The sequence below is a fragment of the Morone saxatilis genome, unplaced genomic scaffold (assembly GCF_004916995.1).
Source record: "Morone saxatilis isolate NCDOM2014 unplaced genomic scaffold, NCSU_SB_2.0 Contig4, whole genome shotgun sequence".
Taxonomy (NCBI): domain Eukaryota; kingdom Metazoa; phylum Chordata; class Actinopteri; family Moronidae; genus Morone; species Morone saxatilis.
In genome coordinates this window covers 4,823,132-4,838,861 of record NW_023339984.1, presented here as the reverse complement: position 1 = coordinate 4,838,861, position 15,730 = coordinate 4,823,132, and the positions used below count along the sequence as shown (strand labels likewise).

Genomic DNA, 15,730 nt, shown 5'->3' with positions numbered 1-15,730 from the left:
CATCACCACCTCCCCCCTCCCTCCCCCTGCCCCTCACTTCTTTTCACTTCTGCGTTTAAAAAAAAAGCGTTTGAAAAAAAAAAAAAAAACTTTCATAGATGGTTCTACCTCAACACTTCCACAAACGAGGTCTAAACTTCAAAACTACAGCATAGTACAAGGAGCTATAAAAATATACACAGAGTTCAGAGACCCTAGAGGGGTGGGAGGGGAAGGAGGAGGGAGGGAAGAAGGGGTTGAATGAGGGGAGGGAAGAGAGGAAGAGAGACACAACCTCTGTTCGCCGGGAAAATTAAAAAAGGGATTAAATTAATATACAATGCAAAGGGAAAAAGGAAGGAAACAAGGTCATTCTAAGTTGTGAAAAACAAAAACAGCAGATAAAAAATGTCTAGCAACAGAAGTGTAGTTTAACAGAGTGGGTAAAAATAATCAAACAATAGAAAACAGAAAAAAAACATCTAGAAATTATTTACTGGATATTCATATATATAATCTATAAGTGTTGATAGCGATAAAAAATCTCACTTTTTTGATATTCGCTCACTATTTTGTGTTTTGGTATTTAAGACAAGTCTAAAGAACGCACACGTACGCACAATCACTCACACACAAAGCGTACACACACACGCAAACTAAACCCCACGCACGCATATGCAAACTCATATGCAAACTTGCTGTACTGAAGCACACTAACTGCACACACACGTCTAATGTGGAGCAGCAGCGCCATAATTATTACCCAAGTCGTATGCACACTCGCACAGTCACACACACACATTATTAAAATATACAAGATTCTGAGTGTCACCGATTGGTCAGACCTCCTCAGGCCTGGGCCTGGTCATGTGACCGCCGCCCGGGCTTGCTGATTGGGTGAGTCCGAGGCCCCCATGTTTTCTCAGGAGAAACAAACACAAACAAACTAGAATCCTATTGGTGAGTTAGTGGCAGGGGCTGGTCTCTGGTTGGCTGATGGAGCTCTGAGGGGCGGGGCGGTGAGCTAGGCAGGTATGGCCTCTGGGAATCAGAGTTCTCCGGCGATAAGTGGGATCAGGGGTGTAGTTTTTTTTTTTAAGTTGTAGTCCTTTTCTTTCTCTTTTTTTCTTTTGTAAAACATCTCAAGTCCCAACGCCAGGTCCATACTCCTAGAAATAAAGTGTGTTGCCACACACGCACATACTAGCGTTACGGGGACGACTCTTCAATTCAGCACGGGTGGGGCTCGTTTAGCTCTGAGTTAATAAGAAGGGGACACTCAGAGGCTCTTGCCCGTTCATGAGGGCCTTGTTAAGAAGGGCTATGTACGAATACGACATTGCCCTTAACACACACTCGGTGGCCCAGTTGTGTGAGTATGGGGTGGGGTGGTTTATTCAGCTAGGAACACAACTGTGACCGGGCTCACGGGGCATTGAGAGGGGGGTCCATGGGACAATACTGGTAGTATTGAGGGGTTCAGGGTCGGAGCTGTGATGGCGAGCTTTGCTGGAGCAGGGGATTGGTTGGTAATGGGTAGAGGGAGGTGGATGTGTCCAGTCGGCTGGAGCAGCAGCCGTCTCATACTTTGTAGTAGATGTTGGCCGGGCTCTGAGGCGGCATCTCCTGGACGATGTAGACGGGGTGTCCGTAGTCTCCGCTCACCTTCTCGTAGTGCGGGCAGTAGGCTGAGTCCGACGTCCGCAGGGGGATGATGATGTCGCTGGGCTCAGAACCGTTGTTGTTGGAGCTGGAGATACCCCCGCCCCCTCCCCTCTTGGGGCTGGTGAGCGACGACAGCGACAGCGGAGGGTGGTGGGTGTCCGAGTGCTTGGCGTGTCGCCGCCTGTAGCACACCACGCAGATCACAGCCGTCACCAGCAGGAGGAAGGCGGAGCCTCCAGCGGCGCCGGCGATGAGGGCGATGTTGGAGGGCTGAAGGGGTCCATTCTCGCCCCCGCCCTCGCCCCCGAAGCTGTTGGGTCCTCGAGACTGGGTGGAGTTCCCTGCACCGCCTGAAACAAATCATAGAGCAATCTTACTCCAATATCCACAGTATCACAAGCTGCTTTCAGTGCTTGCCTTTGATTTATAAATGCATATTAATCATCACGAATAGACCAGGGCAATAACACAGCTTGCTTTCACAATTTGTGTTTTCATGAGCTTTTAAATAAACATACCAATCCTTATGGCTCTGTACCACAATAACATAAGTAATGGTGCTGGTTTAGCTCTGCTAGTGAAGGCTGCAGAGACTTAACCCAGTGGAATGCAGTAAGTACGCAGCAAATCTCACAGACGCTCATATGTGGTCTCTTTATTGATGCAGTGAAGTGGACAGCAGAGTATATAAAATGGAGAGGGATGTCCATAGAGTCTGTGTGTGAGTGTGAGAGCACTGTACAGTATATACTCTTGTGGACAGCCTGGCTAAGCCACAGTGTGTATCAAGGTAACACACTCTATTTCCTTAACCTTAACAACCGTATTTACTTAGCATTACAGGCAGCCACATGAATAGAGCCTCCCCTGCTCTGCTCCTACCACCAGACCACACACTCCGCCTGCCTGCTGGCCTTCCTGTCTGCCTGTCTGTCTTTTTATCAAACTGTCTGTCACGCTATCTTTCTGTTTGTCAGCCGATTGCTACCTCTGTCTGCTGTGTGTCTGCCTGAAACCAAAGATCTTCACAGCCTCGGAGAGCACAGTTTTCTCTGCAGGAGGTTGGGTCAGAACTCAGCAGGTGGACGATGGTGTGGACGCGTGTATAGAGTGTGTGCATCTGTGTGTGTGTGTGTGTATGTGTGTGTGTATGTTTATAGAGTTTGGGGGGGCTATGGCTCTGGCACCGGACCGTGTGAATGTGTGTGGCAAACTGGTTAAGGCCGGTAATGCGAGTGCCTGCTATATAGAGCCTTTGGATTGGTCTATCATTATTCTTGGCACACATCCCTTTCTTTTCTCCCTGTCTGTCTCTCTCCTGCGTCTCCTCCGCTTCCTCGCTCTCCTTCGCTCTGTGGCTCTCTCCGTCTTCGGGTTATTGTAGCTGTAATGACCTACCTTGCTCTGAGCTCAGTGCCTGGCAACACAAACACTAAGATACGGACATACACAACCGTGCAAGCAAATACATGCAAACACACCTCGCCCCCCCTGCTGCTAGGCCCCCCGTTGCGCTGGACTGACTGGGAGCCCGGTGCTAATGCCGGACGTCGATTACACTCCCTTCTCCTCCTCCTGCTTTCTTCCTCCCTCCATTAACCAAACATCCTTCATTCTCCATCTCCATTATGATCGCCGCCTTTCACCGGTTCCCTTTATTATGTCCTCTTCCTTCACCTCTCCTCCTCCACCTCCCCCTGTTTTTCACTTCTTACTCCCTCCTGTGTTTCCTTTTTTTATCACACAAGTTCAGACTCTGCCGCCCTCTTTTCTTATTTCATTTGTGAATTTCACCTTGAAAAGAAACATCCAACAGGTCAGAAATGAAAGAACGGGTCAAGGTGATAACATAGTCTTATCCTTGCTTTTGACTCGTTTGTCCTTCCCCGTCTACTCCTCCAGTATTATTCACATCTCAGGAGGTAGTTGGTCTTATAGAATTTCAACTGCTATGGTGATACAGAGGTGGGTTTATAAGCACCACTGGCCCCCGTCTGGACTTGCACCAGGGACATTGCGGTTGCAAACACTCCTGATACCCTTGCTCTTTCCATTATTTGTTGTTGTGCTTGGTTTCTAATGGAGAGACAGCATGACATGAATACCTTATTTTACAACAGAAGATGCAGGAGCAGTGTAATCGGTTTCCGTCTGTTTCCATCTTTTTTAATAAATTCATTTGTTTTTTTAAGGGATAGACCGATTATCAGCCTGGCCCGATTATTCAGCATTATTTTGATTATCAGTATGGTTATTTTTTCGGATTTATCTGATTGACAATAAAATATCTATATAATAATAATATAATATATATAATAAAATAATCCTTCCTAATAAATTAACTTTGCGTATCAGTTGATATCAATCCAACACAAGTGCATTTATATAAATATATATATTATGTTTTAACATACTACCAACCCTGTATGATTGCTATCATTGTTGAACGTTACAGCTGGTAAAGGAGGAGCTAATTTTAATTTCTTTATACTGCTGGATAGCTTAACCTATAAACATACATCATCATTTACTAGTTGATTTATATATTGTATTAATAATATGAATCTGCAAAGTAGCTAGTAAGTTATTAAATAAATGTAGAGGAGTACAAGTATTAAGTAGCATAAGATGGTTATACTCAAGTAAAGTACAAGTACTTAAAAATTGTACAGTATTTGAGTAAATGTACAGTACTTGAGTGAATGTAGTTAGTTAAATTCCACAACTAGTTATTATTTTGACTATAAATAATTTATAAATAAGTTTAGTTTTTACTGCATATTCATATCAGTTCCAAATATCAGTTATCGGTTTCCTTGATTACTAATTATCGGTATCTGTATCGGCTCTGGAAAAAACTATATTGGCTGATCCTTAGTTTTTATTGCACTAGCAGAAAAACAAGTGACTAGAAACATTAGCACTAGCAATATGAGTTGAAATTCAGATCATGACCAGTGACGATGTCATGTAGGTGGATTAGGGGTGTAATGCAAGGCTACTATCAAATCTGTATCTGTATTCAGGTTTGTACTGGAGCTGGTTGGGGTCTATGTTATATGCAATTTATACAATTGTCTTATTACTGTCACACAGTTGCACACAGTGCCAGACTTCAATATCAGATCATGAGGTAAAAATAACACCTGTGCAACAACAGTCAGCTTTATCCTGCACTGCTCAACTAATCTGATGAAAAGCTATTGTGAAGAAACCCTGCTGAATGTCTGAATATTGATTCTAAAACTATCTACACCTCTCTGTTTTAAGCCTTCTGGTTATTTGTGACAAATCTCAGATCTTGCCACCATCGTAAAGAGTGAGTTGTTAGTGTGTGTATGATGCCTGTGTGTTTTTATTCTACTAAGGTATGACCCTGAAAAGAAGAAACAAATGTGTGTAGTTGGTGACCGAGGAAGATAAACACTCAGATGCTGTGCATATCTGTCCATAGAGAAATGATCTGTCGTATCACGATTATGTATTTGTTTACATCTCTAGACAGGATCAGATTTGAGTAACATTGTAGTTATTAGCTGGGATGATTTTTGAGCGTATTCACACAAGGATTAGAAATTCTGGCATGGCTGTTGTGTCAGGAGTCAAAACAATGATTTCAGATAAGTGTGTGCTAATATGTGCTTGTCTGAGAGTCAAAAATGTGTGAAGTCCCTCATTATGTGTGTAATGTAAATCAGCCTTGTCATGTGTCCAGTCTGATCTGCCTCATTCTAGTAAAAACAATGCATACTATTGTTGCTTACTTCACACATACAGTTCTCACATATGTGAGGTATGGACAAGTGAGTGGACAATGTGTGAATGCCCCAATTCATGCGTTTGGTATAGTATACAAATTCAGTACAGAAAGAGGAAAAAAAAAAAAAAGAGAAATGAACACAACTGTGAGCCGATCGTGTTCTTTCTCCTCCACTGAATGACTTTGAGGTAGAGCATGAATCTAAGCCTCTCTCCATTTCCATCTCCTTGTTCTATTCCCTTCTCCTCTTTGCTTTTCAATTATTCTTTTCTTTCTCCTCCTTATGTTTCTCCCACTTCTACCCACTCTGTTCCATCACTCCCCTATGTCTCTTCTTCCCTCTCCCCTCATCTTTCCGTAATTCTCATTTCTTTCTTTCTCTCTCTTGACGGAACTACCGAATCCAGGCCACCCAAACTAATGACAATAATAATTCTCTGAAATGTCGCCGCCGGTCTGGCCCTCTCTCCTGCTGCCCTCGCTCCCTTTCTCTTCCTTCCTCTCTTTTTCTTGTCCTTCTCCCAAGGTAGCTATTAGCCATCCATTCCCCGCCTGCAGCACTTAGCTCGGAGGGCCGGGCGCAGAGACGAGGAGGAGAGGGATGGAGAGCAAGGGAGAGAGAGAGAGAGAGAAATATATGGAATTAAATAGAGAGATCCACAGATGTCACCGCTGCACATTCTCCATCTGTCGCCTCCTCCCTCCCTCTCCCCGCTGCTTTTACTACTACTCTACTATCTACTAGTCTTTGCTTATTCCCTCCATCCATTTTATGGATGGAGCCGACGAGGATTATCTCCATTTGGTCTCCTGCTTACCTGGGTTTCTGTTGGTGGTGCGTCCCGCTGGCGGGTCCTTCTTCGGAGGCAGCCCATATGGACCTGAAGAGGAAAAATACGTGTGGAATATGAGCAGAATGACAGAAATACAGAGACAGCCTCGATCTTCTACAACAGCCAAGGCTCTCAGAATTGGAACCAATAAGTGACATTAGCAAACAGAGAGCTAGCCAGGAAGAGAAATAGAGACAGAGGAGCTTTAATAAAGGCTCCCCTCTTCCATTCCCATTATAGGAGAGCACATATTGATTGGGCCTCTATGTGCCGTGTATGAGCACTTTTCCATTTGTTTGAATGGGAAACTAAAGAGAGGCCGTTTGTTGTTTTGGCCAGAGTGAATTTACACAGGGCCATAACGGCTTGTAATCTGTAGTCGCTAAATCAGGCCATCTGTCTAGCAAGCCCTCAGTAATGGTGATGGCATTAAAGTGCGTTTATGTGACACATGCAAACACACACACACACACACACACACACACACACACACACACACAGATGCAGCTATTGTAGAAGTGCCACTCCTCACCGCTGAAAGAGATGGTTCAGAAAATACTGATTTTGTTCGCTTCTGAGCCATCTGGCCAACAGTAGGCTGCAAGAATAGAGTTTTATATCGGGATATGACTATTCAGCTCTGCAGTTGCTGCAACATTTTAAAAAGAAAGTCTGTTATTGGTCATTGCAGCAGCAGGGGAGAGCAGAATAGATATGAACATGGGGTGCTTATGGGTGAAACAGTAAACCCACAAAAAAACACACTGCATTGCGCCCATGCACAAACTGATCAATGTGTGTGTGCACGCACAGCCATCAACCTATACATACTGACATTTAGAGAAGTGTAAGGCTATTGGCTGGCAGCTCCCTTATGACAGTCAACCAAACAGAAGTTAGGGGCGGTGCTGTCTGGATCAATAGAAACTGCTGTGTGGTCAGCAGGGACGAGAGAAGGGAGGTTCAGACTGTATGTGTGTGAGAGAGAGTGTGTGTGCGTGTGTGTGTGTGTGTGTGACAGAGACAGAGACAGAGAGCAAGCAAGATAGATAAAGAATAAAATAAGAGAAGACAGGTCAATGTATGTGTGTGGGGCAAAGGTGCAAGTGTGTGTCGGCGAGTGTTTTTGTGTGTGTGCGTGTGTGTTCCTCGGTGCGAAGCAGAGCGCCATATCTCATCAGAGATCACCATGAAGCGGCACGCTGCTTATTTAGACGACAAACAACACAGACGTGACCTTTCAGCCACATAGCAGATAAGACAGGAAGACAGAGGAAAAAAGTGAAAATAACAGAGAGGGGGACTGAGAGGGAGAGTTGTAAGGAGAGATGGTTAGCATGCAAAATCAAAGGGAAGTGATGAGGAAAGGGAAAAGGGGAATTTGTAAAGGAAGCAAGCAATGTTGCTATAATAATAATAGGTTAAAAGAAAGAAAAAAAGGCAAACGCAGAGGGAATAGAGAAAAAGTGAAGGAAGGACAGAGGAGAAAAGAGATAAAGACAGAAGATGAAGCTGACGGAGAGAAAAGGGGAAGAAAGATGACAAATAGAAAGATGTGTGTGTGCGTCTTAGAACTTTATAGAGTTTTGCAGAAGTGGCAGAGGGGTTTGAGTGTGTGTGTGTGTGTGTGTGTGTATGTGTGTGTTTGTGTGTGTGTGTGAGGAAGGTAGCATTTCCATTGCCTGTGTGGTGAAAAAGCCAGGGGAAAGAAAGTGTACGTGTGGTGGTATTTCTATTGAGCCGAGCTGACTATGCTGATGTTACGGACTGATAGAGTCACAGCAGCGCCACTTGGCTCTTTGATGAAGAGCACCTACAATACACAAGGCCTGATAACGCAGGATAGGCTAAAGAAATAGAAAATAGGCGAGTGTGTGTTCATGTGTGTGTGAGGGGGGTCGTGTGAAGGACAGGTGCCTATTATGTGTAGGAATGCACAGGTCAGTGAAAATGCTTAAATGGGCCCTTTTTCTGCTGTTTTTCTGAAAAGCCTGCATGTGAGGGTCATTACCTGTGAATATTTTCCAAACAAATTAGACGTGTGTGCAGCCACGAGTCATTAAAAACCACTGACTGTGTGCTTTAACACTGAAAGGAGTCATTTTGTTATCGCGCTTTAGCTGGCAGGTCTGCTGTGTGGGGAAATGTGTGTGTTCTGGTGTGTGTCCATAAGCCTGTGAGGACACTCCGGTTTCGATGTCTGCGCCCGTACACCTTCGCGCGCTCGTGTCCTTGCACGTGTGAGTTAATGTTTATGCCTGTAATGTATATCCCGCGCGGGGATATGAGAGTTTTAATGTGTGTGTGTCTGAGTGTGTGTGTCCAGCATGAGTCAGTGGTAGTTAAAAGGCAGAGTGAGAGGGGAGTCAACAGGGCTCATTAGAGCCGACTGATCCCACACTTCTCCGCTGTTCTCACCACTTAACGAGACCTAATACGCTCAGCGAGAACACACGCACACAAAAAAGAAGTGATGTAAGTGTGTGTGTGTGCGCGCGCGTTTTGTATGATGTGTGTGTATCAAAGAGGAAGATAAGAGAGATGGTATAAAAGTGGAAGAGGCTGCATGTCAGATAAGGTGCAGTAATGAACCGCTCTGTACTGTACAGATGGGAGATGATGTGCGATGCGGTGGACTGGAGCCAATGTGTGTTAGTCACACTGTGTGTTAAGTGAGCGATTGTGTGTGATGCATGGATAACAACGTGTGTGTCATGAGTGAGGGAGAAAGTGTGTGAAAAAAAGGTCAATGTGTGGCAAACTCCAGGAGTTGTACGTGTGTGTGAGAGATAATAATAATGTAAGGTGAGAGAGGTGAGAAGACTTACTCTGCCCCACTTTCAGCACCACCTTCATGCCTTGCGTGGCACACACTCCGCCTCTCATGCTATCCAGACCTTGACGTGTCCCATCTGACGTAGCTGGAGGGATGGAAAGACAAAATTACACAATTAGCCAAGTAGAAGGGTGGTATATGCGCACACAAACGCACAAAACAGACACACACACAGTGGAAACACATCCGTTAAAGCCACACATATTCACTCTCTCTCAATCTATGGCCGGTGCCAACAATAGCTTCTATTCATATGGTCAGCCATTCCAGAGAGTCAGCGAGTGACATTTGCAGAGGCAGCGATTTAAAACTCCACCAGAAGCTCTGAAATGTCAAACTCTGAGGCGGCAGCACTTTAATAAGTCCTCATTTAGCAGTCCGCTGGAATTCATTAACACCCCTGCCGCGCTGCATGGACTCAACCGCTTTGAGTCAACTGCAATTGCTGCTCGGGCTGGAGAAATAGCAGGAGAGGGGGGTAATTTAGAGAGGCATAGACTGGCTGATAGAAACAAAAAAGGGATGGTAATCCAATCAAGGGCGCATATGAAATAAAATGGAGCCCCTGAGACACAAAACATTGTGTAGAGAGAAAAACTGGACTTGATTGGTTGGAAAACAGACTGTGATGAATGAGTTAAAGCTCCAATTGGTAATTCCCCGTTACTATCACTGCTTATGTTTTAATTGAGCGAAGAGAGAATTTTCCAATTTAATATTGAGGTATTGATGTGCTAATACATCCAATGAGGGATTTAATATGTATTTGCAACAATTCAATCAGCATAGTAAAGACACAGTGTCAGAGTGTTAAATCAGCATCCCAACACGCTTTGGAATCAAACAAGTTTCTTTCTGCTGCAGCCCAGGAAGGAGGCCAAAGTGCACAGGCAAGAGGGTGTGTGAGCATGAATCCCTGCAACACTCTAACACCTCTTCTTACATAAAGCATGTCAGTGAATGCATTAAAGATCACTGGTCCGCAGGTCACAGAGGCTGGAGGGGGAGGAGGAGGAGGAGGAGGGAACACACAGAGAATCAGGATGGAGGGAAGAGCGGGAAAAGTGGAGGGATAGAGATGTGAGGATGCAGACTATTATTGTCCATGTATGTCCTCTGTTGCTCTTCCTGAGGTTTCTTACATTTTGTTCCCTGTTAAAGGGTTTCTTCGGAAGAGTTTTTCCCTTATCCGCATCAAGAGTAGAGTGTGTTGTATGCTGTGCAGATTTTTGAAGCCCCTTTAGCAAATTTGTGATATTGGGCTACATAAATAAAAGTGACTAAAAGAAAGGATGATAGAAAGAGGTGGTGAGAGCTGAAGAGATGAAAGAGGCCTGCAAAGTGACTGAGCCGCAGCCAGTCTCAGTCGTTTGTACACAAATGTTCCCTCATTACTCCAACTCCCAGCCTTTCCATCAGATTTCAAACCATCTTTGGCTTTAATCTTTCCGTTAATAGAGAGGCTGGTGTGTAGTCACAGTGGCTAGTAAAAAAAAAAAAAAGACAGCAAACATATTCTTCCACCAACCCTCCCAAACACCACCCGTCTATCCTTATTTTCCTCCCGTTATAGCCCCTGGGCTCACCCTCACCTTGTCTCCTTAAAGAAATATAAAAAATAATTTCCCCCCTGCCACTTTGCTTCAGGCTATAGATTAGCCCGTCAGTGGCGAAGCAGAAAGGGAGGGATGGCGGATGGCTCTGGAGAGAGAGAGACAGAGAAAGGGAGGTGTGAAAAAGAGGCAGCTTCACTTCTAACACCTCCCTCTCTTCACTCTCTCTCCCTCCCTCCCTCCATCTCTGCAGGACGCAGAGTGTGAAAGCAGAGGAGGAGACATGCAGGCGGAGGTCAAGGCGAACAACAGTATGGTGGGAAAGCCAGGAGACAGGGATGGATGATGGGATATATAAAGAAGGCTTAAATAAAGTGCTGCGCAAAAAAAGTTTGTATGTTCATCAGGTTTTTCTATTTGCTGTGTTACCATTAATTTTAAAGCATAGTGTTTTCTCTGCCTGAGATCTGTGTAACGTAGGAGGGAAGTGTAATTTATTTTAATGATGTTTGAATAAATGAAAATAAGAAGAGAGTGCCTAATTAAGTACACGTCTAGTTTCATCAGCGCTTAATTGTGTCATTGAAAAATACTTTTTTTAAATATCTTTGGTTGCTCAAATGTCATATCCAGGTTGTAGCACTGTTATTTAGAGATATTGGGAGTAATTTCAGAGTCAGAAAGGATTGGGTCTCATGCAAGAACCACTTGTATGAACAGATTACTACAAACTCTTCTCATACTTAGACTGCTCTCAAGTGGTCCAGGTTTGTCGTATGAGCCGTGTAATGGAAGATGTTTTTTGGCATCAAACAGCATGTCAAACAGTTTACTCTTTGTGCTTGTCACTGCTCTGATGACTCCTTAGCAGCTGTACTATTAATATTTTCTAATTGTTTCTGGTCGTTATGCTTTCGTCTCCCGATTTCTGACAGGAGTACTTGAAGCCTCCGTGGTGTGAAATTCTTTTGTTTACACTCGGGTAACATTTTGGTGAATGAAGCAAGCCCACAATCGCGAACAAGTGGCACTCATCAAGTTTGAAACAGGCCATTTACGACAGGTTTGTGCAGTTAAGAGAGCTCAACTCAGAAAACTCACACGAGCAAAAACCTCACAGACAACAAAAAGTAAGGGAGGTTGTTCTTGTATGTCTTGAATTAAACAACATACATAAAAGATAATGACAAAATGCTTGCACTGTCCACCCCCCTCCATCTCCATTCTGCCCTCTCAGAGAAGCTTTATTGGATTTTATAACTTCATCAACTTTTTTAATCTCTTTAGGGTTAAATTATGCTGGTTTCATAAAAACAATACAATTAAACATTTGGTCATATTCACTGGTTACCCAATCAAGTGAGGCAAAGTGCTTACCACATTGGAAATGTATTGATTTTGTATATTATGAAACGTTTTTCGGCATCTGTTGGTCGAATCACATGTAAACCACATACATTTTCACAATGACTAAATCAAATATAAGATCAGATCAGATAAGAAAAGGTCAGGAATTAGCAGTCTGAGCCTTCAAATTTGCTGCAAAATAGAATATTGTTCTGTGCACAGATAATCATTTAACAAACTAATTGAATGCAACTGCACGAAATAACATTTATTTATATTAAATTATTCCTTATTATGTTTACCATTATTATTAATTACAGAATTTTCTCCAGAGGCACAGTGTAAGAAAACAAAATGGATGATTTAAAATATATAATCTATCTAAATTATCTTAGACCTACAAAAAAACATGTTTTACCCTCCACTACATCCTGGGTACAGAGTGTGATGAAGATGGGCTGGAGGGCAAACGCCAAGTGTAGCAGCGATTAAAGGAATGGATGGAGGACGGAGTAAATACCCTCAACTGGTCTGAGAGAGAAAGGCGGAGGATTATGATTTCTGAGAGTAATAACTCCTGACACACAAATGAGGACAAGAAGGTGACGGGAGACGAGGGAGGTGAGGAAGAAGAGGGCAAGGACAGGAGGAGGAGGAGGCCATGCAGGGAAGCGAGGCAGGGAGACTGATTGCCTGTGACAAGCTGTTGGGTGATATGATGGGGACAGGAGACTATGTGAGACGATAGAGATGACCCAGAGCCCAGTGGACACAGAGAGGAGGAGGAGGAGGGAGGAGGGAGGAAGACAAGATTCATAGAAAGGGGGTGGGAAGTGGTAGAGGAGAGAAAAAGTAGAGAAGTTAAAAACAGAAAGTAAAGGAAAGAGTTTAAATGACGTGATAGATAGCAGAGAGGTAAAAGAGTCTAATGTTTCCATTATGGAAAAGTGGAGCGGTAATGGATACAAAGAAGAGGGAGACAGAGAGGGAGACAGAGACTGAGAGCAAGGGAGCCAAATTGAACCAGGAGAGCCTTCACAAATGTGATTTTTGCAAATGCAAGTTATTTTTTTAACATCATAATCAACAGGTCACAAATATCACAAAAGGCAATTTTTGTTAAAACAGTGAACTGCATCACGACAAATCCTCTTAAATCCATTAGACGTGTTACAGGTGCTGCTATTACTGTTCAATTTCACAGGAACAAAGTGAACAAAGAGATCAGAGCTGATTTGTCCTTGGATCGAAAATATCCCCCCCCCTCCTGCCCAAACCCAATCTTGGTTGCTAAACACTGAAAATGCCGAAAATTTTCCTTGCACTTCAGGGGGGGAAAGATATCACTAAATCAAGGTAGAAATAATCACAGAACATCTGTGAAATCCTGATGCGAGACAGAGATCAGAGCGGGAACGACGCAGAGATGTAGGAATGGCGTGCCTCGAATCTTTCCCACCTCAATTTGGGAGGACAGAGAGAGAGAGCGAGAGAGGGGGGAGGAGTGTATAGAGCAATTTGGGATGAGATAAGAGGAGAAAGGAGGAAGAAGAGAAAGAGGGAGACAGGGGAGGGAGAGGAAGGATGAGTAATTGAGACAATGATCAGCAGTGATGGGGGGGATGTGAAGCGCCAGAGGACAGGGGAGAGGAAGGGCGTCGCTCCGCCACCCTCATTCGACAGGAAGACGGGAGGGAGAGGCGGAGGAAGTGGAAAAACTTAATTAATGAAATAATACCGCAGTCAACCTCAATCAGACTGCACAGCGCCGGGGCTGTGCACACAAGGAGGCAGGCAGCTAGGCAGGCCAGGGGAGGGTTGTGTATCTAGTCCATAGAAAAGATCACAGTGGATGAGACTCTTTTCTGTGTCTCTCTTGTTATTACCAAGGTCAGTGCTGGGCCAAACCTCTTTCCCTGCCTCCATTAGCGCTGCCGAAGTTGGCTCGCCGTTATGTAAAAGTGGAAGACGACTCCATGGGAATCGTATCTCACATCATTCGTTCACTCTGGAACATAAACCCACCGTCAGACATGCACTCAACGACTGTCACTTGCTGCAGTGGACTATGCAAAGCTTAATTTGCAGACGCAGCCCAGACCTCAATGTTTGCCCTCCCACTCTATTCCTTCCCCCTCCTGTGGCTTGTTTCGCAGCCCTGGTTATATATTCCTCACATGTTGAGTGACAGCCGGCCTCCCGCAGCAAAAACACTTGCTCCTATGTGAGTGATGTGAATTTGTGTACATGCTGATGTTGTTATTTCCAGCACGTCCTGCCGCCTACTTTGGGACTCGCATTTCACTTTCCTCAAAAGTCAGAAGAAGTGCTGTTATATTGCCTGATTTCATATGACTCTGGCGCCAGCTTTCAGTGCCATATGCTTTTCCAGCTTTTTGGTGCAATATGTTGTTTCAGGAGATGGAAACACAGGCTTTTGGGGCGTTTAAATACACTAAATACTGCTGAATCCAAGGCTGGATTATCAACCAGGAGCCCAAAAGTTAAGAACTGTTTAAGAATATCCACCAATAAAATATAATATAAACTGAAAAGAGTGGCTAAAATTGGCTCGTTGATACTTAATCTTGGGGTCCTGTCTAGTTAAGGGTCCCGTGCTTGAAGGCACAGCTTTGGTTTCTGAAGTAGGGATAAACATAGAAGTCAGTAATATGTGGTCATAGTTGGTGTAGGATTTGAAAATGAACAAAAACAGAAAACGTTTTCTACTTTTGTTCTTGTGTGTGATTATTGATTAATTCTAGCATCTATTTAGAATACTGTCTGTAGATAACACTGAATAAACCAGAAAAACATTTTCAGTATTTTTTAAATCCTAAGTAGTGCCTGCAGACTTCCTCTCAGGCTGCAGTTGGTACACTAACCTGCGTGAAGCCTCAAAGACAAAACCTGGGCCCAAAAAACCCCATACAAACCTGCTGCCTGTAAAGCTTAAAGCTGTTAGCACACAATAAGAACGAAAAGTGACCAGGATGAGCAAAGTAACCCAGTAAGACGATTCTTTACAGAGATTTTAGAAAATCAAAAAAATAAAATTCTTGCCAATGTCAACTGTGCTTTTATAGTGTGCACAAGACTAAATAAATGTGTTTTATTTGAAGATGACAGGATACATAATGCATTGAGAGGAAAGGGCCTAAAGCTCAATTTTCCCCCAGGGTCCCCAGCCAGATTAACGTCACTCACGTCACTTGAAATGTTATGAATTTGGAGGTTTTTTTTTCTATGATAGGAGAGACTGAGACGGAGCTGTCTAAGTACTGTCGTTGTGCATAAATACTGTATGTGTGGCCAGGCTATTGCAGGAGTCCACGCTAGCTACTGTACCACACACTATCAAATCGCACACACATGGTTTGAGCGTAAAGTGAGGACATCTTTCCCCGATGACAGCTAGATTAAAGGGAGCAAAAATGGGAATGTGGCGTGCAGAAAAAGAACAGATTAAACAGCTAACTGAGTGAATAAACAAGCAAACAAGAGCCGGGGAGGAACAAAGCTCGCTCGCTCGTGCTGTCTCATGTTCCACGAGCACAGCGGCGCCCCCGCTAGCCTCTGGTGTGTGATGCCGTGTTAGCCGCGTCATGAGTGTGTCAGGTTAACGAAGGCAATAATCACGAATGCAAATGCAATGTGAAAGACACAAACACAAGTGGGTGTTTTGTTTTGCTCCGGGCACACTGGTGCATGCTAAGGCTGGGGTGGTTTAAGTGTGTGTGTGTGTTTGTGTTGGTGT

At 44.0% G+C, this 15,730-nt stretch overlaps 1 protein-coding gene across 1 annotated transcript in view; it reads right to left on the bottom strand.

The window, feature by feature from the left end:
• Positions 1-292: 292 nt before the first annotated feature.
• Positions 293-15,730, bottom strand: part of efnb3b (ephrin-B3b) — a 66,442-nt gene continuing 51,004 nt past the window's right edge. The window contains exons 3-5 of the mRNA XM_035674896.1: positions 9,066-9,158; positions 6,223-6,285; positions 293-1,994 (exon numbers count right to left, since the gene is read on the bottom strand). Coding sequence (XP_035530789.1) covers positions 1,561-1,994; positions 6,223-6,285; positions 9,066-9,158 — 590 coding nt within the window. The 3' untranslated portion in view covers positions 293-1,560. The remainder of the gene's footprint in view (positions 1,995-6,222; positions 6,286-9,065; positions 9,159-15,730) is intronic.